Raw genomic sequence first — 27,271 nt, 5'->3', positions numbered from 1 at the left:
CCTGGTTATGCCAAGTCCCACGATCCTGTGCTACTCTCATCCAGTTTGGTCCAGTCACTCTCCTAATGTCATCGGACCAACGGGTCGGCGGTCTACCGACTGATCGCCGTCCCTCCCTTGGCCACCACTCCGACATTGCCTTGGTTCATTTGCCGTATACGCCAGTATATACTAAGTCTATATCCCAGTCTAGGCAGCAGTTTTCAAACGTTTGCGGATACAAAATACAAGTTTCTAAGCCCAAGAATATGACGACGCGATATAAAATACTCTTGCTCTTGTGCCTTGACTCCAGCGCAGCCATAGAGAAAATAAACAACCGAGTGCCGAGTAGGCTAGTGGAATGGTATAGTCACTAGTGCGAACAAGGCTTAAAATGGACAGTAGATAGCCAGTAGAATTTTGCAATGGAAAGTGGTACGAGTTATTATTTTGAGGGCAGAGTCAAATCTCAGTGGTCTATTCTGTGAACATTAAAAACAAAATGGTTTCCTAACCTACTATTTTTCTGGCTAAAAATAAATATTTTCTATCCGAAGAAGTGCAATAAGTGTTTAGCTTGCTCTAGTTTAATATTTTCATAAAAATTAATGAGATATTGCTATCTATCAACATGGCAGACTCTGTCAATATGTCTTTAGGTAAGTAATCAATCTGTTACAGCAAAATGCCGCTAACTTGAGTCACATTTCGTCTATTTTTGTCTGTTATTCGCAATTTATTAAAAATGCATCAAGTAAAAATGAATTACATATATATCAAACACTTATTCAATTATAGAAATTATATTCACTTCTAAATATTTTGGATGTTGTTGGGCTACAAGAGGATCTGGGATGTAATAATACCACGAGAACCTTTACAATTTCAGATGAGATCATCAAACAAAATAAATATCAACGCGTTAGCCGAACTCGTGGTCGTGGAGGCACAGCCGCGCGCGGGCGAGGAGGTGCCGGCCGCGGCCGCGGTGGAGGCGCGCCCAATGCTGGTCGCGGGCGCTCGCAGTCGAGGGGCCGCTCTCAGTCGCGGGGTCCCCAAACCCGGAGCCGCTCTAAGTCGCGTGGACCACAGAACCGTGGCCGTTCTCAGTCACGAGGACCACAGAACCGAGGCCGCTCTCAGTCGCGAGGTCCGCAGAACAGAGGCCGCTCCCAGTCTCGCAACCGCTCCAGATCCCGTCAGCGCTTCCGTTCTAACTCGGGGGCTCGTTCTATATCAAGGGGGCGACGCGGTTTGACGCCCAGAGGCAGAGCTGGTCTTGAAGATGTGGATTTGAAGATTCCACCTCTAAAGCAAAGATTTAACAGAGGTAGGTGTTTATAGCAGTTTTTTTTTTAATTAACAATAATCCTTTTTCATTTATTTCTTGGGAGTAATCTGAAGTAGAAAACTAGTTATGAATAATTTTATAGCATTCATCTTCATAAATTCTTATCATAATAGCAGTAACAAAGCAAATTCTTAAACTTACATAATTTTTTTTAATTGCATTGAAATTTACAGGACAGCAACAGGCAAATGGTCTTCGCAGATCAAATTCTAATCCTAACCTAAGAGGTGGGGTTCACAGCCGCCTTGGGGTTAATCAACGAGGAAAACCTCTTGCTGTGGCCAAAAGAGGTATCTCTAAGCGTGGAAGAGGTGGTTTCACCACAAATAACCGGTTCAGTGCTGTAGGATTAAGATCTGATCAAATGCTACAAGAGCAAAGAAGAAATTTGCAGCAAAATATGATAAAATCTCAGACTTTCACAAGGTCTAGATCCAGATCCAGATCAAGGAACAATTCTTTCAGTGCAGCTTCCCAATTAACTGTTAGTGTCCAAAACAACTTTGCCAACCGGCGTCGCAACAGTGTTGGTAATGGAGGTTATTTGACAAGACAAAATCTAGCTCAGTTGAATAATCAGTTTGGAGGGTATAACACTAGAAGTGGGCCTGGTAGCGTCAAGTCGATGGGATCAAACAGATCCAACCGTTCTTACAAAAGTAATGTCAGCAACCGTTCAACAAGATCAAGAGGAAGAGGTGCAAACAGAGGAGGAAACCGTGGAGTTGGTAGAAAATTTATTAATAAACAAGTTTTAAATCCAAAACTTCAGAAGGAAATAGCTGATATTCAGGGTAAATCTTCTGCAGGTGGCTCTGTGTCTGGAGATCCACCTAATGGCATCAACAACTTCTCGCCAACACCAGCAGCTACTAGGCAAACTCTTCATGAAAGGTTTGCCAGTTAATTATATTATTTCATCTTTTGACAGACTGAACTAAAGAAGTTATCTCAGTTGAATAGTGTTATAAGGTTTAAAATGAACATTCAGTGATGTGGTTTGCAGAAACTATCAACCTAATATCTTAATTGAATAGATCATACTTTGACTTATGTATGTATTTCTTCTTTGAGATAGAAATGAGTACAACTTTGTAAAGGTATTTTTCGTAGTTATGTAAGGAAATCTATTAGGTTAAGTTAGAGTTTATCTCATTTAAAATATTAACATGTTTGCATAATGTGTGTAAGATTGAATTAGTTTTTTATAGTTTCTTGTTATTTGCTTTGCAATTGGACAACTTTTTAAGTGCTTCTTGCAACTTATTAATGACTTAGTATTTGGTTTAAGATACCAACTTATATTTTCTAACATTTCTAGGCTGTGGTGGAAAAATTCACAATTAATTGTGTTTTTACCAAGCATCCCTTGTACCTCCTAGGATATTTTTTAATTATAATTTTTTGTTGTAAGACAATTTTTGTTTTTATTCAGTAATAAAAATACAGTAACAATAAGTTTATGAAGATTTTCATTTCCTTTACATTTTTTGTTATTCTTCTCTTCTCACATCTGGTATGTTGTTGGCATCATTATCAGAGAGTCTGTAACTGAAAATTTGTTAAGATTACTAATTTGGGTAAAGGGTTTAGGTTTAGGGCATTATAATTAGAAACAATATTAATTTTATTATTGTATAGAATTTGGTAAAAGGTACCAAGCAATTTGACCATAACTATGAGGAATGAATATAATAATGTATATCTGTACTAGTTACACTGTTTAGGCACTTACAATTTTCTCCTAAAATATTTGACAATATGATGCCATGAAATGAGGTAGCATCCTCATTCTTCACAGGTAAGTCATCTTCATTTGTGGTCTCAAAAGTCCAGCCGAGGTGTTGCCCACAGTGTGGACAGACACATATCCTCCATGTGTACCCCGGGAACCAAGATTCTGCACTCTGCCTCTACAAAGATACATTTTGAGATAAAACAAGAGAAATTATTGATAAATTGTGTTCTAGTAGTTGATTTATTCTTACCGGCCCCACATTTTCACATCTCGCTTTTTCTGCGGTGACAATTTCAAATTTAATTCCAAATGGATTTACAAGAGATTGCACAGTTACATTCTTTTTTCCAAAAATATTTTCTTGCTTTGGCTTTTTAGACCCAGGGCTTATCTTAGTAAATAAGTATGACGAGTCGACAACATCAGCGCCACATTTTCGACACAATAGTAATTCTGAAACGAATTATTAGCTTGTTATTTATTTGATATTATAGCAGTCGACTGAATAAAATGTGATCTACGACTAATCGACTTCCATGATGGTTACTATAAATCTATAACCACTGAATGTTTATAAAATGTCACACAAAGTAGTAGCCAAGGTATACAATTTTTTAAAGACATTAGAGTGTTACCTACCTTGAGAATTAATTTTAGACGATTCATAGGGCTCGGCTGTAGTTATCAAATGTTGTGATTGTATTAACAGTATAAGTAACAAATTGGAAAATAGGAGCATCCCTTTTAATTTGTTTCTAGCTAAAGTTTAATATTGAGGAGATCCTGATAGAATTATTATTTATTTCATGCAAAGTGAAACAAGCAAAGCAGTTTTACTTTATTTACGAATTTTGGCTAAATATTTCAAAACAAACATGACATTATTGACAATTGACAATCAGCTGAGAACACAGAACCCATTTTGGCTGAGATTGACGTAATGATCATAATCTGTGTCCTGTGAAACACTTTTTGAGTGTTTTGCCCCGGCCGGCCGAACGTGTGACCCTCGACGCCCTCGACACAAAAATGTTAGAACGTGGAGACGGATGTTATGGTGCTTTTGGAAGACGTCTTTGTCAAGACCTTATGATTTCAAATGAGATGTACAGGTGTTGGTGACGTGACGATGTGGTGCATTTTTAATGCGATCTTCTTCTTCTTCAAGTGCCTCTCCACTACTGGAGGTTGGCGGTCAGCTCTGCATACAGTATGCAAGAAGAATAGAGAGGAGTATGCAGCATACTCCTCTCTATTCTTCGCCAAGCGCATCCATTCTCTTATGTTACGGAGCCACGACTTTTGCGAACGTGAGTAGCGATATATTAGAGTACCAGGAACACAGAAATGGTATGGAGGTAGTTGGTAGAAGAAAGGTGTCTCTAACGAGTGGGTAGTTTTGAAAAATACATACGGTCCAACCTGTCAGGAGAAATATGAAAGTATTCAAAGGGTAGGTAGGAATTATTGTGACACCTACTATAATCAAACAGCATAATTTTCGAACTACCCACTGGTTTGAGACATTTGACATAAATATTGCGGAATACCCTACCTCCATAACATTTATGTGTTCCTGGTACCCATTTGAGACTTTCAAATCGGTTTCGGGTCCTCTCTGCGGCGTCTGGTGTGTATAGAAGTAGTACAAATATCATTAATCTTTGAAGTTCTGTCTACATCCTACATCCAACAGATCACTGGATGAAGAAAGCTTAGGTCTCAGAATAATAAACGTCTCTCCCGTTCTTAAGGTAAGGATACATTATCGGACGCGGCGTACGGACCGCGACTGATAAGTGTGCACGGTTTTTGAGACAGTTGGTGCCAGATCGCTCTCGGACGTCTGAAAGCTGAAGGTCAGTCCAACGTTACGTCCGATAGTTTGAACAGCGTAGTGTACATTCATTACCTAGATACCTTTAAGTCGCGGCTGATAATGTGTCCCCAACTTTAGTCGCACTTCATCAGAATAAAGTCGCCGACACACTAGCGGACGCGGCTGTCAGCCGCGACTGATAAGTGTGCACAGTCTTTTGGGACAGTTCCTGCCAGACCGCTCTCGGACATCTGAAAGCTGAAGGTCAGTCCAAGGTTACGTCCGATAGTTTGAACAGCGTAGTGTACATTCCTTACCTAGATACAGTGAAACTATTAATTCATGAAATTAATGTTTGAGGAACTAAAATTTTCAGGAGCCTGGCACCATTAGAAAAGAAACATAAAAGTCATAACAATTGTTTATGGCAGTTGGCGGTTGGCTGTTTTTTCAATTTTCTTATTAATTATTAGGATAATCTAGATAAAAACAACTATTTACGCTTGTTTGCAATTCGGAAGAAGAATAAAAATATTCGTAGTCAAGCTAGGGAAGTTACTTATCGAGTTTGTATACAATGTTTAGCGGCACATGAAGCTGGACACATTTTGTCGAATTTGGAGGATGTTTACGCTCGTACAGCGTCTATGACGGGTATGTAACATTGTACAAATTGTAATAATTCATTTTGTATCAGTACCAACGCTTCATTTATTGATAAACCTAGGTTTAGAGCCCAATTCGAACATTGTTTACATACCGCTGGTTGTAGGTTTAAGCTGGTTTAAGTTGAGTCAAACCATAACATTTTGATACTTGAAGTTATATTTTTTGTTCACTTACTAAATTCTCATCCTGTAACTCTGTTTTTCTTAACTTAAGGGTAGTTTCAAATAAGCATTTTATATTTTATTTTATAGTAGTATCGGACAGTACCGTCTGGCATATTGCAAAAGAGGGCTCTATAATGGAATATTTCTAACTCCTGGAAGAAACAGAACAGGCCGTCTAAAAAGATAAATTGATGATTTTACTGTGTGCGTCAACAAATCCGGATATTTTATACAGTTGTAATAACGTTATCTAAATAAATATTTATTGGTTTCACTATTAGCCTTCATATTAACACCTTCTAGCTTGAATAATGAGCTTTTTTGTGGATGGTAAGTTGTTTTTAAATACAGAAATAGGGTAGGTAGTCACAGGCAAAATTTCAAGTATCAAAGTCAGTTTTGTTTCGCTATATAGGGTGGCTACATGAAAGATAGCTGCGCCCTCATTTAATTTCAGGACTTTATAGTTTCACTGTACCTTTAAGTCGCGGCTGACAGCTGCGTCCGCTAGTGTGTCGGCACCTTAATAATTTCAATGCCCACAGAGCACAAATATTTTGAGTCACAGAATACATTGATTTGCTAGAAAAGAAAAACATTTCTTTCAAGTTTTTTGTTGTGTTTTCAATGGAATCACGATTGCGTTGTGTTTGTTTACCAATGTAAAATAATATTTATCATTGGAGTAAAAGCAATTCACCATTCATAAAATTAAGATAAATCAATAATGTCGTTTTTCAAAAGTGTTGCATCTGGACTCACTGGACGGAGCCGAGATACAATTTTAAAGGAATCATTGATTAACAATTTATCAGAATGCGTAAAAGATATTCAATACACTAATCAGTTTGAGGAAAACTTCTACAGTGTTCTTGGTTCTACCGATTCGACCAACACTCTCTGCGTCGCTCTGGAGGCGATGTTCTTACATGGCTTGAAGGACACCTTCCTGAGGAAAGCAAAGAATGCTCTGTCTGGTGACCCCGACCATCGCCCTCAACCGAATTTTTGGCCCCTCGTGCTCGTCTTATCTCACCGACAAAACATCGATCAGATATCATCATTGCCACAAATAAATACTGAAATTGGCCAATGCAGAGCCTGGCTCCGAGTTGCTTTGAACGAGTGCTTGCTGTCTTCATACATGTCAACTCTATTGAAGAATGTATCAGCCATAAAGCCCTTCTACAACCGATCCGCTTTTGTTTGTGACTCTGAAATATTGGAAGTTGCCCAAAAACTTATTGAAGGCCTTGAAACCTGTGTTCAGTTCAACATGCCCATAAACTCAAGTCTGTTGAACCAATGGCCTGAACAAGTGCTGATGCTGGCTGGGGTGTGGATCCCCACTATGAGAGTTGCTCCGATCAGTGCTGGTGTTGATATAGCCAGCACTCTCAATGATGAACAAGTCAAGCCAAAGCTACCGTCTACACCTACACATAATGCCAGTATCACAGGCCTCTGTGTTGGACACATACTCTCCATCAATGAAGATGAAGCATTAAACTTAATTCTTTCAAAAGACAACAGCAACATACAGTCTGATTACAGAGAATTTGAAGCCAATGAAAAACCAAATGACTTACCTTCTTCTTCAGTCCAAGTTGGACAATCAACACCTATTGAGATTGAAAAGTTTCCTGAAGAAAGTGATAAAGAAATTACATCTCTGTCTCCATCATCAGCTGACTTTGAGGGCTTTGTTGGTGCTGATGCTGTGATAACTGGAAACTCTTTAAGTGGCAAAGGCTGGTCCATTGAAAATGATGAATTGAACACATCAACACATTCTAGCTCCTCACACGGCAGCAGTCTTATTAAGACACCGGAGTTAAAGAGTTTGTCCTCATTGATTGATCACTCAAACACATATGGTGAAAACAATGGCAACACACCAAATCTTCGTGATATCATGAAAGACATACATAAAGAACTAAAACTCACAGCTGATGAACCAACTGAGTTTGGCAATGTGAAGGATGACCCCACTACTCCAGAAGACCCTATGCTTCAAGGATTGGGTTTTGAAATAGTTCCCAGCTCAAATACAGGATCATTCACAGCCCCTGAATTGCAGAAAATGATAATACAGTTAGGTACATTATCAAGAGAGCATGGCCTCGACAGTCAGAATTACCAATGTAAAGGGTGCCAAGACCTGTTAGGTAGCACCATCTCCAAGGCAAAGGTGTGTGCATTCACTGGAGAATATTACTGTGCAAACTGCATGGATGCTAATGTCTTCATTATTCCAGCAAGGGTTATTCACAACTGGGACTTTAAAAGATATCCTGTATCCAAGAAATCTGCACTGTTCTTATTAGAATTCCAACACCATCCATGGATAGACATGAAGAAGCTAAATCCAAAAATATACAGCGGTGTTTCAGATATGGCACAACTGCAGGAACTGAGAGTTCAGCTGAACTTTTTAAGAGCATATGTATTTACTTGCAGAGAACATGTCATTGAGGAGCTGCAGAAAAGGGTTTGGCCGAGAGAATACCTGTATGATCATGTGCATTTGTATACAATCTCAGACTTAGCTCAAATACCAAACAGCTCTTTGGCTCTGCAGCTAGAAAAAGTGGTTGCTTTTGCCAGATCACATGTCCTTGACTGTTGGCTTTGCAGTCAAAAGGGATTTATTTGTGAAGTATGCCGTGATCCAAAGATATTGTATCCGTTTGAGACGAGTTCTACATACAGATGTGAAGAATGTTCCAGTGTGTTTCATGCTCGATGTCTGAATGCTAATATACCGTGTCCCAAGTGCAGGCGGAAACAGAACCGCACACAGGACGCATCTCTGCTGGATGCTGTACAGTCTCATTTTAATAAGTAGATTACATTTGTAGAAAAATATACATAGATATTTATCCTTACAATCAAAGTTGCATTTCCTAATAATGATTGGGGTTTTATTATCGTTTTAAATGTTATTTGATCAAGATGTTTCATAAATCTACCTAAATATCGTGTACGTATAGTTTACGGCACACCTGTGTGTAAAATACCTATAATATTATTGATTCATACTTGAAAATAAGTGTAATTTGTTAATACATGTAATTTAAATAGTAGCACTAGTAGATATACCAACCTTAGACTAATTTATAATGACGGTTTCTAGGATTTGGGTTTTTATTTTAATGAATGATACTACAGTGTATTCATGGAGTGAATATTATGGAATGTGATATTTCTAGACTAGAAGTGCTGAAAATGATTTTATTTTTGTATAAGTACAACTTACTATTGTAGATAAAACGTAGTACCTATCAATTGCATTGTTGTGTGCAATAAAATTATATTATATTCTATGTACTAATATAGTTTTAAAGTTAAAATGTGCATTGTTGGCCTATTATCAGTAATTGAGAGGTGACCTTTGGACCACAACTCCACGACTGCTGCGTCGTTTATTGAATACCTACATAACATATCGGGGCAAAAGCACTTCTTTATTGCATATAAATAAATTATTAAACAAAAATTTAGATATGGGCAATTAAACAAGAATCATAAATTAAATTATGTATAATTGAATAAATTAGCTCATTGGAAATTTTTGTTTTTCATTTAAATAGCTGTTAGTTAATTAAGAATTATGTACTTACATTGTACAGTAGTTGTACTTATCTCTATACTACCTATTTACCATTATACCGAATGCATTTAAACCTTAACATAATGTTATCTAGTCCTATTTAAATTTAATATGTCATTTAAGTAACTGTCTACAACAGCATTATTTTTTGGCTTTTTGGTCTTTCCATCCCGACGGCGCTGGTCAAAGTCAGATACGTAGTTCTGGTCTTGTATAGAGAACTCTTCTAGACTCTGGTTTAGTACTCTGTCGGGTTCATCCTTCCCTTTCTTCTTCTTGGCCTGGTAGCTGAGGGCATCCTTGTCGAACTCGAGGGGCACTATGCCGAGGTCACCGCTGTATCTATTTTTCGCAACTTGCAAATACTTCTTACCTCTAACAGCTGTCAGGCGCTTGTCCTAAAAATAAAGTGTCAATTAGCCCATGTAGCATTAGCTCGTATTTGCAAACATAACTGTTATCAAACCATAATAGGTATTTATGTTTTGTAAATAGGGCAGAGATTAGATACGCGCGAGTTAAAATGAGTATACTAGATAGCATATTCATACGCGTATTATCTCAATAAAAACTTACTTGTATAATGAGAACGTTATCAGCTTCTTGCGAGGCCTTGGCGCTTCCGAAGATGGAGCTGGTGGACAAGTCATCAGAGTCTCGCTCCTGAAATACACAAGCGACTGTAGTATAACTGAAATACTTTACCTATATACCACTTATGGTACGGCTGGTTTGCCATTGACTTCTAGGTATTTGTGCATAGGTACTTAGTTCTGTAGATTTTAATGTTTTTATTTCCATTGAAGCATACCATTTGTATACCTATGTATCTACTCGTAGCTCAGCTCACTTTCTGAGGTTAACCCCTTATCGTAATTGTGGTCAGGTGTTCCTTGTGTGTATGAGTAAAATATGAACACCTAATGATATAAGTAATCTAAACCTAAATAAAAAAATACAACAGAGCCTTTTAAACGCATCTTTAAGCCTCGAATTCACTAGGGCACAAATTCTGAGACTGTTACAGAACATCTACGGTGCGTGTTCTCAGAACATTTTGGTAACATGTCGTGATACAGAAGTCGCGCACGCGTCCACACTCTGCAACAGCGGTCGCTAGACCTAGTAAAAAAAATATACTCTGTGCGCTAGACTGATGTCGCAGGAAGTTCTGTCTCGCGAGCCAAAACACGGAACCTGTTCTGCGACACGTAGATGTCGCTGTATAGTCGCGTGCGACGTCGCAGAACAGAGCGCGACGTCGCGGCGACACGTAGACGACATGTGCCTAACCAGGTTCTGCGACAATTTGTCGCCTAGTGAATACGAGGCTTCAGGCTGCGTTTCGAGTTGGGAAACAGTTTGCCGCCGACCTAGTTAGCGGCGTAACGGTTTATTTAGCTTCCATTACACATACAGCTCAGTTAGGGGCTAACTAGAAAAAAGCTTAGTTCGCGGGAATAGTGATTATAGTTTTCGGCAAACTGGAGACACATCCAGAAGGTCATATTGAATACCTAGTTATTATTATTACCTTCCTGGGATGCATGACGAGCGTGACGTGCGTGTGGCGCGCGGTGGCGAAGGCGCGGAAGGCGGCCACCACGGCGTCCTGGCGGCGGAAGCGGTCGTCGCCCTCGCCCGCGCCCGCCACGCCCACCATGAACTGCACGTTGTCCACGACCACGTGCGCGATGTCGTGCATGTAGCGCGCGTGCTCTACTGCCTAGGGAATTAAATTACATCTTTAAAAATAATCGCAATAAGGTCTCCCTCCCTCTCGCGAGTGTTCCTAATACCCTGATTACATCTACCAAGACAGTGTCCTCGGCCGAGCACTCAGTAAATTACAAACTGTTTATTAGTCGAGGATCGGCCAAGGATAGGTACTGTTTCGCTCTTTACTCGGTAGGTAAATAGCTGTACATTTATAAATATGAAGTGGAGGACTTCTAAGATTTCTGTAGGTTCAAGCTGTCACGGTTATGTCTCCTCTTTCAATAGCCACCTTGAATAGGATAATAAATAAATGAAATGTGGCAGTGTTGACCTATTTTCGCCTATGATCTTTGTATTTAATTTGAGATTATAAAATAAAGATGTAACCAACCTCCATAACAACTTTAATCGGCTGTTGTCCATGAAAAGCCAGATAGTACAGCGGAAGTTTCTCAAACCGGTCGGCGTGAGCGGGAAAGTCCGCCAGATGGCGCTCGAGCGGCACCCCCGCGAACTGCTGCAGCATGGTGCGGGCCAGGCGCGCGTTGCGGATCTCGAAGCTGCCCCATAGGGTTGTCACCTAAGGTTAGGTAACATTGTTGATTAATACATTGGTGAAGTGGTTGAGGCGGTCGGTCATTGGTGGTTGAGATTCATTGCTTTTCTTTCGCTATTTCTTCTCCTGTTAGATCGAGTCTTTCTGATGTTTTAAACAGATTTTATATTTTAAAATTCATAAAGAAGTTAGGAAACTGTACTTTGAATACCTACATGATACTCGTTGATTTCGTCTAACTTACTCTGATAATTACCACAAAAACACCCATGCTTATAACAGATATTTAGCGCGCTTACATACCTAATGCTTCTATCTCACATGATTTAAAGCTGGTCTATTTTCATGCCATACATGAAAAATTATTATAATTATTATTAAACAGGGTGTCCACTTTCTGGAAAGTCAGGGATAGTCAGGGAAAAGTCAGGGAAGCTCAAGGTGGTCAGGGAAAGTCAGTGAAATCCATGGGCCACCTGGAAAGTCAGGGAAAAATGACTAGTACTCGTAAAGCATTTTTCTTTGCAAAATTGTAGTTCTTTCCTTTACTTGTTATTATGTTTCTTCTTCTATTTTTAACGTAAAATACATATTATATGTTATAAAATAAAATCTCGTAAGCGATTCCAGACTCAGTTCATATTTTTTTTAAATATTAAGATGATGTCGCCTCAATTCAATTTCTCAATTTTCAATTCCTCTTTCTAAAGAGTGTAAATCAGCTTGCCATTCGTAACCATTTTTTGTTTTAAGACTTTTATGCCTAATACAGACTCACTCTGAGAGGACTCGACGAGAAGGTTATCAGAGACTTCTCGCGAACTCGGTGAAACATCCACACTCACGTTGTGGTCTCACTTGTTCTCGTCGCCGTCCGGCGTGGACGTCGACTTTGGTAGTGCAGCTGCTTCATTGTTGTGTGCATTTAACCGTGCACATTGTGCACACTTCAACCGTGTGATAAAAAAGTTAAAAGAAAAAAGAGGCCCAGTTGACGGTTGATGATGCAAATTATTCTTAATAGAACGAGTCAAAATCGAGAACGAGATTAAGCGTCAATTCACACGTACCACAACCACACCACGTCGCAGCGACATAATGTGGTCAAGCTGTGGTTACGTGTGAATATTTTTGCAGTTGCGTTGTGGCAGCGACAAAATGTCGATGTGGTTGCGTTGTCGCTGTCATTGCGATGTGGTAACCACGTGGTCGTGTGCAGTTAATACGGAGCATAGAATAACGAGACTAGCAGACTTTTTATGGCTACGATTCTGTACTATGACATTGTCATTCTATTGTAGGTACTTGTTATTCTATGATACGGAGAACAGGTTGCCGCGGTGCCGCCGCCGCGCGGCGGCGTTGCCGTTGCAATGTGGTTGCGTTGTGGTTGCGATGTGCTTGCGTTGTGGTTGCGATGTGGTTGCGTTGTGGTTGCGATGTGGTTGCGATGTGGTCGTATTACACAGGTGGTCGATAACAACGGCAAAATGTGGCACGTGTGAATTGGATTATTCATTGTCAATACAAAATATGCCCGACCACACGGCGTGGTTGTGGTACGTCTGAATTGACCCTAAATGCATCTATTGCCATGTCACACGACGCACTGAGAGCGATTGAGGGTGTGATGTCATTCTTTTTCTCGCCCGTGAAATCCCTTTGTCTCGGGCTTAAAGACCGACACCAGTCGGAAAAAACCCGAATGCGAAAACGAGAAGACTAGAAACTCATCACACTATCGCTTCTCGGGTGTTCTCGGGTCTTCTCGGCATGAGTCTGTATAAGGCATTAGAAGTTCATGAGGAAAAATAAGTCCTCATATAACGTGTTGGTTCGGACGCGCTGTATCGGCGCTCATTTCATCGATCATTTCTCATACTTTGCACCGGCAGCGGGAGCACATGCAGAAGCGCTGCCTCCACGCGGCACCTAATGAAAATTTTTAAGGCTGACTCAGGGGACATTCGAAACAACTTTAGTTCAACGAGTTTTTGAAATTCGTGATTATTTATTTTGTTCCTCAATAGTAAAACGTCATCTGGCCAACAAAGTTTGTATGGAAAAGCATTTTATTTTCGCGAATTTTTTGTTGTTCAACATAACCTGCCTGAGTCACTTTCAAATATACACTTTTTACAGCCCCCTGTATAAATATTTTACGCAGTCAGTTAAGTTTTTTTAATAAGTGTGAAGCATATGAAAGGAAAACTTTCAAATCAAGCTTTTGTTTAATTTGATCTCTGGTCAGTGAAAAATTCTGAAATGGTCAGGGAAAGTCAGGGAAAAGTCAGGGAATTTTTTGAAGCATTTTGAGTGGACACCCTGTTAAAATATAGGTATACTGATTACTGACCCCCTGTTCAGCCAGGTCGAGCGACATCTCGGCGCACAGCGTGGTCTTGCCGCAGCCGGTGGGCCCGGTCAGCACGGTGAGCTCCCCGCGCCGGTGTCCCCCGAGCAACTTGCTGAGCGCCGGGAAGCGACGCCATTTTACACCGCGCACCTGTTGGGGGGAGGAGTGTGGTTTGTGATGGTGTGGATTTTGGAGTGTGACGGTTGGAGGGACTAGTAACGTGTTTGGTCTAGAAAGTATGTAGAGCACGTTAACGTCGCATGCGTAATGTGAGTATGTATAGTTTATGTAGATAGGCTTTTTTTAGACAGTTCAATTTGTACTACTTTCATTAAGGCATGATTGTAAAAAAAGTAAGACAAAATTCCTCTGTTCTGAGATCCATCTTATGAAAAAATGACATTTATAATGAATACAGGTGGGAATTTTTTCAGTGACCATGTGTCTTAATATAAAATGTGGTAGTACGCTTTATTTTTCGTTGATCATTAATATAAAGATAAAGATAAAGATAAAGAAACATTTATTCGACACATAGACAGCAACAACAACAAAAAGAAAAATACAGACTTAAAGAAAAGAAATACATATACAAGATAACAAGGCCAAAAAAAAAAAAAAAAAAATTTACATGAGGCAAAAACAAAAATACAGGCAAAATATAAAACAATAACACAACGGGTTGCTGTCCGGAGTGTCGAAACGGCACCAGCTCAGCATGAGCTGTGGACAGTAAGGCCACAGCGCTGATTTTCAGCTGGCCCTTTTAAGTGACCTCAGTCACGTACACGAGTACCTACTTTACTATGTACAAACAAAAAAAAAATTATATATAAGTATAGGTATATGGGACGTGTGTGTTGTGTGATTACTGTTATGAGTGTGTATGGTGAGTAAATAAATAATGCAGCTTACATTAAAAATATATAGGTATGTGTGTGTAAATTCTGTAAAAAATAAATAGTACTTGTTAAAAAATAATATATATACTAATGCCATTAATAATACATAAATATTACAAAAGGTATCAGTAACATAAATACTAAATACAGAGCAAAATAAATAAATACTAAATACAGAGCAAAATAAATATGTAATAGTGCGATGCGAAAAAGTAGTGGGTAGCCATAATGAAACGGCGAACGCACCCACAACCTGCAGCCTAAAATAAATTTCAGTAACCGGGCGCGATCCGTTCAGTGTACCCGCGTCATCCCGCAAGCCATTCATAGATAACGGGACGAGGCGGCGCCCGCGCACCCACGCCCGGATACGAAATGAAGCACCCCACGAACACCTAGTTCGTACAATGCGTGCAGTGATCACAATAACAACCACAATCAGCAGCAAAAGTGATGCATAATGTTCGTATTGTTACAAAGTCAGCATTACGATAAAAAAAGGTAAGTGTTTTTTCTTATTATTATATTTCTACTGCGATAAAAAACATACATAGATATTATAAAGTATATTTACTAGGTACCTACGTGTGGACGACTATGGGTGGGACAATAGATATGTAATACCGTTATTACAGGTTATCAAATTTATAATAATTAAGTGAATAAACTATAACTATACATTATATTTTGTTTCAGGGACAAATTAAGCAGCATGGCTGCACGCACCAGAGTTTAAGATGTTGAGGTGATGGATTATAATGTACTACTGCGTGCAGTCCGCACCATGCAGCCAACCACGGGACACGGAGCCAATACTGCGCGTGAATACATTCGAAGTAGGTATAACTTCTTAAAGCCCTTTTCTTTGATCATCAAGTAGGATCATTTTGTAATGAAATTTAAAAGTCGATATTGATTTCAGGTCACGGAGGGGTGGTCTCAAGGTGTTCCATATGAAGCTGGCTGCATAACGGAACGAGTTGCGAAACAGTGCGGTTTTGTGCTTCGGAGTGACCATAAGATAAGTGGACGCCCTAGTATTTATTGTATGATGGTTACGAGACCATTCAAGTTTATTGTAAAGGTACTGGGGTGATTTGAACTTTATAACGCCAAACAGGAGCGCGGCAAGGTGCAGCCGCTGTCTGGCGGCTACCTTCAGTAGCCCGCAAGAGTTGAGATAAGGGGTAACATGGGAGCGGGGAGGGATATCCATACAGAATCTAATACAGGCGTTTTGTACCCTTTGCAGTAGCTTTTCCGTTTTCCGTAAAAGACATGGGCCATATACAGTGTCCGCATAATTTAGTTTAGACAGAACAAGCGACTCACATAACTGTATTCGCAGGTCAACATTAATGTACCGTCTAATTTTATAAAGAGTCTTGAGTCTGAAGAAGCAGTTTTTGACCATTTCAATTGCGTGTTTTTCAAACCGTAAATAATTGTCGAATGTTAGGCCTAGGTTACGAGCTTCGGTTACCTGCTCAATATCTACTCCTGCTAGTTTTATGGTAGGGTTATTTGTATTAGTAATTTGAACTTGTTTCCTTGTGCCAGTAATAATAAACTTCGACTTATCGGGGTTTAGCTTTAAAATATGCTTATTAGACCAGGTCGCAATACGATCTAAGTCCTGGTTTATAAGATCACAAGTATTGTTAACGTCAGATGGGGATCCTGATAGATATAATTGTAAGTCATCAGCATAGACATGGTATTTGCAATTTACAATCTCATTGGTGATATCGCTAGCGTAAAGGATAAATAACAATGGTCCTAGGGTGGATCCTTGCGGGACTCCTCTAGATACTGGATACTCAGCAGAAGCAACTGTATTGCCATCACATTTTCTCAGCTTAACTATTTGTGAGCGTTGATCTAGATAGCTGTAAAACCATTTGACCGTACTAGCATCAAAACCATAAAATGTCAACTTTGCGATCAGTAGCGGAACATTAATAGTGTCAAATGCGCGGGAAAAATCCAACAAAGTGAGAATGGTAGACATACCCTTATCCGCTGAAGCCAGTATATTATCTACCACGTCAATCAGGGCAGTAGAGGTGCTGCGGCCTCGACGAAAGCCGGACTGTACATCAGGCAGAATACCATTAACCTCCAGGTAGTGCGACATTTGGTTATACACAGCTTTTTCCAGAATCTTTGACATACATGACAGCAAACTTATCGGACGTAGGTCCTTGTATTGACTCGGAGTAGGTATTTTAGGTATAGGACTAACCAGAGCAATTTTCCACGGGTCCGGAAATGTAGAAGTTTTAATAGAGTAATTAATTATAAAAGTGATAATATCTAAGGTTCGCGGTAGCGTCAGCATAATCATAGCCAATGATATGCCATCGCACCCGAGTGCATTCGATTTAAGTTTGTTTATAATTTTGCCAACCATTACCTCGTCGATAGGTGAAATATTAAATGTGTATGTGCCATGTCTGTTAGATTCATAATAAATTATATCTGATAAATTTATCTTATTGTTACCGGGAATGTCAAGGAAGTGTTTGTTAATCATATCGGGGTCATTAAAGCTATCAGGTAGGTAGTCAGTTTTATGTTTACGGAGTACAGTGTTCTTAAGATTCTGCCATAATTTCGCCGAGTTTTTAATATTGTTATTAATGTTGGACTGAAAATATGCTCGCTTTTCATTGTGTAAAGCTGCATTTACTAAATGTTTCAGGTCCTTATAATAATTGTTGTCTGAAGCGGAGTTAGTGATACGGAACCGTTTATGGGCTGCGTCTCTCAAACTCATCATGTACTTCACGTTATCAGTGATCCACGGGTAGTCGACGCCCTTCACACGGACAGTGCGCTCGGGAGCATGTAGATCAAATAATTTTATCATGTAATCAGTAAATGTGGCTACCATTTGATTGACATCATCAAAACTTTTAATATGTTCCCAATTAATTAAGTTAAGGTCAAGGTTAAATTGTTCCAAAATAATATTTTTTAATGGCCGGTATGTAATCCATCGGGGCAACGGTTTAGGTTTTTTAACATTCAGTCCTACTGTTATGAATGCATGATGTCCTAGGGTAGGTATGTAGTCGACATTTATACATTTAATATCCAAGTCTGAGCAAACGACATCTATTAAAGTTTCGCTACTGCTAGTGAAGTGCGTAGGCTCGGTTACGTACTGTTTTAAGTCAACCGTTTGTACAAAATCATCAAAATGACGCCTTTTGTAGTCAGTACTATTAGGTAAAAGATTAATGTTGAAGTCACCAAGCACAATCATCTGGTCGTAATTAGTGAATGATGTTATACTGTCCGTTAATGCATCAAAGAAAATACTACAGTCTTGCCACGGCGGTCTATAGGCTGTTCCGATAAGCAGTTTTATTGTGTTAACGGTACAGCTTAACCACATTTGCTCGACGCCGGCCGCGGCGGGATGTGTGCGAAATCTTACCTTTAGACCCGTTTTCACATACATACCTACGCCTCCACCTCGCGTGCGCTTACCTGGGGGTCTCGGCGTGTGGCGCAATCTGTAGCCGGGTATGACGGGCGCGCGGTCTATCTCCCCCTCCCTGAGCCAGGTTTCGTTGATAGCCATTATGTCGACATCATAGCGTAGTACAGTGGCTATGAGTTCATCATGCCCTGTGCCCAATGATCCCGCGTTAAAGAGTCCAACTAATAATGACTTGTTTTTACCAGTCATTTTGTACTTATGAAGGTGTAGGTAATTTGTATAAATATTATGATGTATATAGGGTATAAGGTGTTATATAATTTGTATATAGGATATGTATGTATGTATGATGTATGCGTGGGGACAGTTTTGAAATGGCGAAAGTTTGCATTCGAGCTTGGGCATGGTAATGGGGGAAATAGAAAGTGATAGGTATAGATTATAAGTATTGTAAATATTATACTGCAATGATTAAATGCCACTAAGTTATTAGTGAGCTGGGGCACAGTTTGATCTCCGGGTAGCAACACAGTTAAAGCAATAACTAGAGAATAATAACAAGTACAAGATAAATGATAGACATCAACAAAGCTATATATGCACGTAGTACATGTAACACAGAACAAAGACATAAATAGGCATAAAAATATCATCACCCAGTATAATAAGGTTGTATGGGTGTGGTTTTTTAAACCATTAAGATCAACCGGCAATTTAAGAAGCGACTCCGAATACCCGGCTAATGTCATCAGCTGACCGTATCCAGTGTCGAGGTGTGTCCTGTCCCTGGCGGGCGTATATGCGTCCCTTCTTGGTCCAGAGAAACCTCCAGGACAGACGTCGCCCGACCTCCCGCGTTTGGTAGTATAGTTGGCGGTTGTACTTGGTGAGCCTCTCGTTGACGTAGAAGGGGCGCGGCGCTGAGGACTGGCTGAGGTCGGCCGAGGTGGCCCCGCGGCGCACGCGGGCCGCGGCCGTGAGCTCGTCCTTGACGGCGCGCCGCGTGAAGCGCACCACCAGCGGCCGCGGCCGGCCCGCCGCCCCCGCGCCCGCGTCCCCCCCCTCGCCCGGCGCCCGGCGCCTTGCTCCCACACGCTCCGCGCTGACTATGTCGCTCTCTCGGAGCGTGACACCCAGCTTGGTCGCCACCGCCATGATCATATGGGTGGCATTCTCCCCGTTCTCCTCCGGGAGGTTACTGACCTCCACGTCGTTGCCCAGAAGCTCCTGGTCCTTTTCGTTGAGCTCTAACCTTAGCTCAGCGATGACGGACTCTAGTCGGGAGCCCGTTCCTTCCATCACCCGCTTCTCCAGCACGTCCACCCTCGAGTCCAGGGTGCTGAGCCGTTCCTCTGTTGCGGAGAATGAGCTTTTGAGGTCCTTGACCTCGGCCCGGAACAGGCGGATCTCCTCCCGCACGGCGCTCAGCTCCTCGCGGAACAGGCGGATCTCCAGCCCGAGCTCCACTTTGAACTCTTCCGTCGTGTCATTCGCAGTGGAGTTGTGGCGGCCGTCGGACACGACCGGTTCAGGCAGCTCAAGGGAGTCTATCCCTTCAGCAACGGGAACATCGATGTTGGGCGCGGGTGGCGGGTTCCCGGGTACACATCCCGGGCAGACCCAGTTAGGGGTACCTTCCTCGCCTCCCTTAAGGCAGAACGGGTGGTACACGGTACCGCATTTAGCGCATTTCGCACACTTAGCGATATCCGCCCGAGCAATATATTTCTTGCAACCACCGCACTTGGTCATAATGGTAGGAAATTAGTTTACCACCGAGATAGCAAATTCACTATGATTCTAATAGATGTCACTAGCGTCGGTTACGAATCGGGATCCCTAGATGGCGCTGCTAGTGATTTTTTGAATTGTTTAAATTTCGATTATGGGGTAAACACACTGCAAGCAACTGAGGTACCCAAAATTTGTGTACACAATGTATCCCCTAGGCACTTTTTGTAACACTAAATACAGGTGATATACAGCACAGAAACTCGAGATAACAGTTGATGCACATATATGTAACCACAGAAAACTTTTAATAAACTTTTTGTTACTTAATACTTGGTTCTTTTAATTTTTTCACGGAAGTAAACAGTAGCAAGCGTCACTCGTATACGATCGTGACGTCACCAATACGATCGTCACGTCAATATGTTAAATTAGTGTTTCTGTCGCAAAGGCTCTCATAAAAAGAACGAACTCAAAACCACAAATACATATTTCACACTCGTATTACAAAATCCCAACACTAACCTTATCGATATTTGTGAGTTCAGCATACACGTCATCCCGCAGCGAGGCGAAGGTGGTGATGGAGCGGTGCGCCGCCGGCTTGGCCTCGGAGACCAAAGTCTTGAGGGAGAGATCCGCGCCCGCCGCCTCCGACGCCGTCACCAAACCGTCGGTGGGCCTGTGAAATTGTAAAAGAAATTATTATGCAGATATTACATTTCTTGGTAACGCCCTCGCTTCTCCCGATAGAGATGCAAGTTGCTAAGGAAGTTAGTTTAAATATAGATGATGGTGTCATTGAAAGTATGAATGCGGCTGTATACCGTCAGAAAAAAAATCGTTTTATTCACGCTGTACAGATATTTAGGAATCAGTACGTATTTACCTGGCTATCGCCCTGTTTCGTTTAATCCATTCATTCACGGTCATCATAAAGGCCTCAATAATGGAAAGTCTTCATGTTGCATTCAACCGCCTTATGCTGTACATTTGTCCCAGTATCAGAAAACTGTAATACATGTTACCAAATAGTAACAGTACAGTAGTTAGGCGGTTCACAGACTTCACTTCAGAGTGTGTGCGGGTAAGCGGGTAAGCTTTTTAAAATATAAACTGTCATTTTTGCATACAATGATAATCCGCCAACCGCGGTGTGCATGATCAATTCACAGCCTAACAGACCTGAGCATAATTATGTATATATGTTACCTAATAAACCGGCAGCGGTCCTCGCCGAGTTTCTCCGCGACGGCGCGCATGTTGTCCCACGGGCCCCACAAGCACAGGCGCGGGTGCCCCTCCAGCACCGGCAGCAGCGCCGGCGGCAGGCTGCACGCGCTCAGCCATATCAGCGAGCCTGCAGAGAAGAAAGTAAATATTCTTATGCTGGGACTACACTTGACTTGACTATTAATTCATATTTGTTATTTGCTGTATTTGCCAAATACCGAAACAGTAGGCAATAATTTTGGCGAATATACTGCCATGACCATGTGGGGTATAGATAAATAATCATTTATTGGTGCTTTAAAGAGTACTTTTTTATCAGTAGGTACTAGTTTTAAATTCGAATGTGTTATTTGAAATTAATTCTGATAATTACCTGGAACTTTATGAGCAGCTAAGTTCAAAACATCTTGTATAGTAGGCACTAATACTGCCTGGTCTAATCTTGGCACTTTGGGTGCCTTGCACTGAAACAGCCCGATGGTGTCTAGTCCGTGGCACTGTGACTCTTCTTCATTTCCCGCCTGCAGCTTGCGGTAGCCTATCACTGTGTCTGCACTGTTGGTCAGTGGGAAGTACAGGATGGTGTGGTCTGAGGTGACTCGAACTGCTGATAATACTTTATGTGAATCTGGATGAAACTGAAAACATTTAAAATATTATACAATAATTTATGTTCAGGCTGAATTATGCTTTATATTTAAGTAATAGTTTTTCCTCCAGTTTTTCAATGCCATAAAAGTTTATATGTGTTTTTTATTCCATCCTTTTTAACTTTACTACCCTGCAAAAATATTTTTCAATTACTATACATAATTATTTTATTACCTACATAGTTGCTGTTCATACTTACGGGAAACTCAAACAATCTAAACAATTCTATAGCTTCATTTTCATTGAGATCAGCTACAGAAGATGTTTCAGATACTATTTTATCCCAGTCTTTTTGGAAATCTACACTTTTTTGTCGAGTCTTCTCTATATAGTCTTTGGTTGCAGCATCAAGCTTTGCTTTTTTAACAATTCTCTCTAAAATTTTCCATTCTCCATGTACATTGCATTTTGGACATAGGAAGTAGCCTGAAAATATAGAAATATGAATAAAGTTACAGTTAAATGATAAAAACAATCAGTGAAGTTTAGAATTGCCATGTAGGCAGGAAATGTGTTGAAAAAGATAAGGAATTAAAAAAATTGTTGGCTATTTGATATGTAAGGAAGTTGCTAGTGCAATAAACTTAAGAGAAGCATGGTCAAGTGTGGTGGTAGCTCAGTCGCATAAGCGCCCACTTCCCATGCCAGAGATGCGGGTTTGAATCCCGGTGCTGACTTGTATCAATGAGTTCTTTGAATTTAAGTACAATGTATACCAACACTCTTACAGTGAAGGAAAACATAGTGAGGAAACCTGCATATCTAGATTTAGCACATCTAGATATGTGAACCCACCAACCCGCAGTGGACCAGCATGGTGGCAAATGGTCCAAGCTTAGGAAGGCAGTTTAGACCTTAGGGATATGCACAAAGGTTCCATTCGAGAGAGCCTGGAGCAAGTGCCGTCACCCCCACAGAGAATAGAATAGAATGGTCAAGCAAGGGGGTGACCCAAAATACAAAGATCAACCTCAGGTATGACTTGAAAAATACTTAAAACATGTTATGTAGTTTATTACTATTCTGATAATTATCATATTTTGCATATTATGATGAAATTATGTGTTAAGATTTTTTTTTGGTGTGTGTTTTAAGGTTATAGTAGGAAAATACCTCACCAGTAGTTTTATTGATGAAGATCTTTCCTTGGTCTGCCTTTTGTTCTCCAGCACAAATGACACACTTTGTTACAAGTGAGGTACACCCATCCTGCACAGCCAATCCTTTTTGTCGCAGTAATTTTCGTATTTCTGTAGCGGATACACTAGGAATATCGTCTAGTCCTAAAGTTTGTAATCTTCTACAATGAGTTTCACTCTTAAAGTGATTAATGTTTGGTCTATGAAACTTAAATCTAAAAATTCGTAAAGATAACATGCTAGCAAAATAAAAAATAGGTATATCAAAACAAATCAAAGCATTACTTGAGCCGACCAAAACACAAACATAACCTAACTTTTTGTTTTGACAGTTTAAAAACAAACAAAAACGTAACGTTCCGATTAACACAAACCCCAAAAAGCGTGGCCGTTATTATTCTGAGAAGCTAGTAAAAAAGTCGATATACATCAAACATATTTGTTCGTAAAGGAAGAAATCAACTTTTTGTAAGATAATGTAAGTAAAGATATTTTTGTAATAGTAATTCCAAAATCGCGTTTGAGAAACTACCTCACCTATACTTCCCTCTACAAACCCTCTGGTACTTATTTATATCCCATTCCACGGGGAAAGACATCAATCAATTAATTTGTAATGAAATTAAGGGTTTTGATTGATGTCTTTCCCCGTGCAAGGTAAGGAAGTCTTTGTGTTGTTGTTGTTGATATAGGTACCTACGCATAATATTAGAAGTTTTATTTTGTCATTCATGTTTTTATTGTTATTTGCCTTTGGCATCTGTAATGAAAAGCAGTGCCTACCTCGGGAGATCCCCTTAGTTAGTCGTTGGGCTATTGGCACCCTCCCTACGCTCAGGCGCCAAACCAACAATGCACTAATTAGTAAAATAAATCGAATACTTGATAAAAACGAAGCATTTTCTTAATTATTTATTACTTTTATTTATATGTAACAATATTTACAGAACTTCATCCTCTAAATAATACTTACTTAGAAATGAACCTATGATACCGAAATACACTTCGCTTCATTGTACTACACGTATAAATAAAAATACAAAAATACCTTAGCCTAAAAATTATACAAAATACCCGGAATATCGGCCTATGAACCTAATGATGATTAAATACAATTATTATATCTGCTAATTAAGCCTCCTATGTAAAAATATATGTATCTAAACAGTATTCCTTTATCTTTGATTGGTTCATCTAATAAAATTTATACAAAGATGATAGGTCTTACTTAAAATATAATAGAAAATAATTATGTAGACTAAATCAATATGAAAATAAACCAACACAATGGAGATCTAATGATATTAAAAGTAGGTACATAATCTACGAGTACAAATATACCTGTGAGGAGCTGGTTAGACGATATTTGATTTATAGATAAATTACAAATTTCTTGAACCGAACACAGTAATGGTTTTTGAAATATTCACGTTAGTCATTACAAACGCGAACCGTGTCCCCACTTCTCGACTACAAGATTTGAACAGTCGATTACATTTCAACGACACGTCATTTCTTACAATGCCATCTATACCACCATGATTTCCCCCCACTTTAGCAGATGGAGAGCGAGTTTTTACACCGTTCGAATAGTGGCAGTAAACGCAAATTTGTATGACGCAGGAGTCGAGCTGCACTGCGTCTACGCCATACACATTTGCGTTGATTCTCACTGCTCGAACGCTTACTAAAAACCTACACTAAGCCCTTAATACTGCGGCTGGTACTGCTGCCGCTGCAGATGCTGCACGAGCGGGCCCTGCTGCTGCTGCTGCATGGCCAGCATCTGCTGCCGGATGCGCTGCTGCTGCGTCATCTGGCCGTACTGCGGGCCTGGGGCGCCGGCCGGCATGCCGCGCGGGTAGGGCGGCGCCGGCCCGCCCATGCCGCCCATTGTGACGTTCGGTGCTTGCTGAGGGTTAGAGAGGGATGATAATGAGGGTCGGTAGAAGAAATTAATGTGTTTTGTGTAATCCTTATTGGATTCAAGTTTAGTTTAGAAATAGATTTGTTTATGAGCAACATACAAATAAAATTATGTTTTGTAATGTGTAAGGCTGATTGAATCGCTGATAAAAAATAATGAAGTGCGTGTAAGTGCTTACTTGAATATACTGTGGTCGGGCGTTTTGTCGCTGCTGTGCTAAGTAAGCTTCTTGACTCGTTCTTCCGCCCATCATATTCTAAAAGTAAAATAATATTTATATGAACATGCTAATGAATTTAAGACTGCACTTATGACACTTTAGCGTGTGAAAATAATTAATAAGTGAAAAAGTAATAATAATAGTTACCGGCTGGAATGATTGCTGTCCAGGGAATCCACCCATCGCGTTACCCCCTTGCGGTCCCATAGACCCTCCCTGGTTGGCCATGGAGCCCATACCGCCACCTTGACCCATTTGTCCCATTTGCCCCATTGGTTGGCCCATCTGACCCATACCCTGACCCATCTGTCCCATACCCTGTCCCATTTGGTTCGATTGCCCCACTCCTTGATTCATTTGGTTTACGTTTTGGCCCATCTGATTCACTTGCTGACCCATCGAAACTTGCTGGGACATCTGGTTTATACCTTGCCCCATGCCCTGGAATAAATGTTTTTGATTAATGAGTGTAAAATATGTAGAAATGAATCACGTTACAAAATGTTTTGTTTTATTACAATCCAAAACTAGTCTGTCCTTGATATGCTCAGTTTTAATGAAGTTGTCCATGTGTCTCTAGAATTCTTTATAACACTTACCTGGTTCATCATCTGCTGCTGTCCGCCCTGCATCATTTGCTGCTGGTATCCGTACCCCTGTTGCATTCCACCGTATTGTCCCGCGAACATCTGTCCACCCATGTTGCCCATCTGGCCTTGCCCCATTTGCCCTTGTCCCATCTGACCCTGCCCCATTTGACCTTGTGCCATCTGTCCGGCTCCCATTTGGCCTGGACCCATCTGAACTCCACCCATTTGACTCATTGGACCCATGCCGCCCATACTTCCCATCTGACCCATTTGGCTGGAAGAAACATTTTTTAATGTCAAATTTATAATTACACATACCACACTTGCATTTGTGTGTCTATACCATTTTATATCTTGCAAATATTAAATATTCATACTTGGGTTGCATCTGTCCGGGCTGCATGGGCCGCATGCCCTGGCGGGGGAAGGGTGCGCGGGGGTGCGGGGCGCCGGGGTAACCACCGGTTGGTTGCTGTAACAAGAAAGACTCTGTTATAGCTTATGTGTATTTGTAACATAATACAGGCTGTTTTCCAAATTAATCAATAATAATGTTGAAGATAAATTATTCATGGACACCACGTCACAAAGCCTGTGAGTTGTTATTTACCTGCATTTGCGTCATGTTGTTGAAGGGTAGTCGCTGTCTCAACATGTTGCTGAGCGCCTGTTTCGACTGGTTGTTGAGCGGAGGGCCTACGCCGCGCCCGACGCCTGCACCTATACAACATAATAAATAAGTTTATGTTTAAATTATTTCATTTATTTATTTATTGGTAAAGGAATACAGTAGATGATGCCACCTACACTCATACAGAAAATGTATAGGGGGTTAATTGATTACATTGATTAAATTTTTAAATCCGTATAAGTGGATTTAACTTAGGGTTTAGGGTTTTTCTCAATATAAGAACGAAGCTTCTCCATAAAAAAGAAAATAAATTAGGCATTAGCTAGATTCCGTTATCTTTTCACGAATGTTTAATGGCAATAACCCTACAGTCTTGTAGGATGAGCAACAACTTGTACCGACCTGGCGCGTTCTGGTAGTAGGTCTGCTGCGGCGGCTGCGGGAACCACTGCTGCGGCTGCTGCATGAACTGCGGCTGCTGCGCCGGCGCCAGCCCCGGCGGCCCGCCCTGCGGCGTGCACGCGCCGCTTGACGTCTGACGGACAATAGCATTGTTAGTTACAAATCGGTCCAAACAACTTGAAGATGGCTACGGTTACACTTTTGTACCTTGTCAAACTAACAAACCGCCTATTGTATTTATTGTATGTACGGGGACAAAGTTCTCTTATCGATACCTAAAGTGGGAGATAAACTCGACTCGACGCACTTTTTTGTATGTTAAATATAAGAGCGAAAAGATCGTCGTTACTCGTACGGCTTATTATACAAGGTTAATGCCTAGTTTCAACATGGTCTGTTAGATTGTTACATTGTAATGTCATCAATT

At 40.6% G+C, this 27,271-nt stretch overlaps 5 protein-coding genes across 8 annotated transcripts in view; 2 read left to right on the top strand and 3 right to left on the bottom strand.

The window, feature by feature from the left end:
• The first annotated feature begins 460 nt into the window (after nt 1-460).
• On the top strand, nt 461-2,796 carry LOC105392419 (serine/arginine repetitive matrix protein 2). The gene is made up of 3 exons (XM_011564035.3): nt 461-641; nt 872-1,312; nt 1,507-2,796. The coding sequence occupies exons 1-3, from the start codon at nt 614-616 to the stop codon at nt 2,238-2,240; spliced, it is 1,203 nt and encodes a 400-aa protein (XP_011562337.3). The 5' UTR covers nt 461-613; the 3' UTR covers nt 2,241-2,796.
• Nucleotides 2,734-3,961, bottom strand: LOC105392418 (protein cereblon). The gene is made up of 4 exons (XM_011564034.3): nt 3,711-3,961; nt 3,322-3,524; nt 3,069-3,246; nt 2,734-2,884 (listed from the first exon to the last, which is right to left on the bottom strand). Exons 1-4 carry the CDS (start codon nt 3,808-3,810, stop codon nt 2,841-2,843), a joined length of 525 nt encoding a protein of 174 aa, XP_011562336.2. The 5' UTR covers nt 3,811-3,961; the 3' UTR covers nt 2,734-2,840.
• A 2,328-nt stretch (nt 3,962-6,289) lies between these two features.
• On the top strand, nt 6,290-9,294 carry LOC105380214. Its single transcript, XM_011549730.3, has one exon. It carries the CDS (start codon nt 6,451-6,453, stop codon nt 8,569-8,571), a length of 2,121 nt encoding a protein of 706 aa, XP_011548032.2. The 5' UTR covers nt 6,290-6,450; the 3' UTR covers nt 8,572-9,294.
• On the bottom strand, nt 9,252-23,377 carry LOC105380271 (mitochondrial DNA helicase). Its single transcript, XM_038107821.2, has 10 exons — nt 23,054-23,377; nt 22,135-22,361; nt 21,658-21,922; nt 21,264-21,411; nt 20,577-20,733; nt 13,968-14,117; nt 11,447-11,635; nt 10,871-11,062; nt 9,913-9,999; nt 9,252-9,734 (listed from the first exon to the last, which is right to left on the bottom strand). Exons 1-10 carry the CDS (start codon nt 23,310-23,312, stop codon nt 9,423-9,425), a joined length of 1,986 nt encoding a protein of 661 aa, XP_037963749.2. The 5' UTR covers nt 23,313-23,377; the 3' UTR covers nt 9,252-9,422.
• A 596-nt stretch (nt 23,378-23,973) lies between these two features.
• Nucleotides 23,974-27,271, bottom strand: part of LOC105392424 (mediator of RNA polymerase II transcription subunit 12) — a 46,105-nt gene continuing 42,807 nt past the window's right edge. For all 4 annotated transcript variants that reach the window (XM_048625723.1, XM_048625724.1, XM_048625725.1 and 1 more), the window contains 7 exons: nt 26,845-26,977; nt 26,422-26,531; nt 26,189-26,283; nt 25,821-26,085; nt 25,369-25,662; nt 25,180-25,257; nt 23,974-24,986 (listed from right to left, as the gene is read on the bottom strand). In XM_048625723.1, coding sequence (XP_048481680.1) covers nt 24,783-24,986; nt 25,180-25,257; nt 25,369-25,662; nt 25,821-26,085; nt 26,189-26,283; nt 26,422-26,531; nt 26,845-26,977 — 1,179 coding nt within the window. In that variant the 3' untranslated portion in view covers nt 23,974-24,782. The remainder of the gene's footprint in view (nt 24,987-25,179; nt 25,258-25,368; nt 25,663-25,820; nt 26,086-26,188; nt 26,284-26,421; nt 26,532-26,844; nt 26,978-27,271) is intronic.

The sequence above is a fragment of the Plutella xylostella genome, chromosome 15 (assembly GCF_932276165.1).
Source record: "Plutella xylostella chromosome 15, ilPluXylo3.1, whole genome shotgun sequence".
Lineage (NCBI taxonomy): Eukaryota > Metazoa > Arthropoda > Insecta > Lepidoptera > Plutellidae > Plutella > Plutella xylostella.
Note: the sequence above shows the minus strand (reverse complement) of the source record. Positions and strands in the feature narration are given on the sequence as shown.

Coding starts and splice junctions, on each gene's coding strand:
- LOC105392419 (XM_011564035.3), top strand. CDS start 614: ATGGCAGACTCTGTCAATATGTCTTTAG. Junction 642..871: donor CTCTGTCAATATGTCTTTAG/GTAAGTAATCAA, acceptor TTACAATTTCAG/ATGAGATCATCAAACAAAAT. Junction 1,313..1,506: donor AAAGCAAAGATTTAACAGAG/GTAGGTGTTTAT, acceptor TGAAATTTACAG/GACAGCAACAGGCAAATGGT.
- LOC105392418 (XM_011564034.3), bottom strand. CDS start 3,810: ATGCTCCTATTTTCCAATTTGTTACTTATACTGTTAATACAATCACAA. Junction 3,525..3,710: donor GTCTAAAATTAATTCTCAAG/GTAGGTAACACT, acceptor AATTCGTTTCAG/AATTACTATTGTGTCGAAAA. Junction 2,885..3,068: donor AAATATTTTAGGAGAAAATT/GTAAGTGCCTAA, acceptor ACAAATTTTCAG/TTACAGACTCTCTGATAATG.
- LOC105380214 (XM_011549730.3), top strand. CDS start 6,451: ATGTCGTTTTTCAAAAGTGTTGCATCTGGACTCACTGGACGGAGCCGA.
- LOC105380271 (XM_038107821.2), bottom strand. CDS start 23,312: ATGTTATCTTTACGAATTTTTAGATTTAAGTTTCATAGACCAAACATT. Junction 21,923..22,134: donor TTAGATTGTTTGAGTTTCCC/GTAAGTATGAAC, acceptor AAATGTTTTCAG/TTTCATCCAGATTCACATAA. Junction 10,000..10,870: donor TCGTCATGCATCCCAGGAAG/GTAATAATAATA, acceptor TGTGTATTTCAG/GAGCGAGACTCTGATGACTT.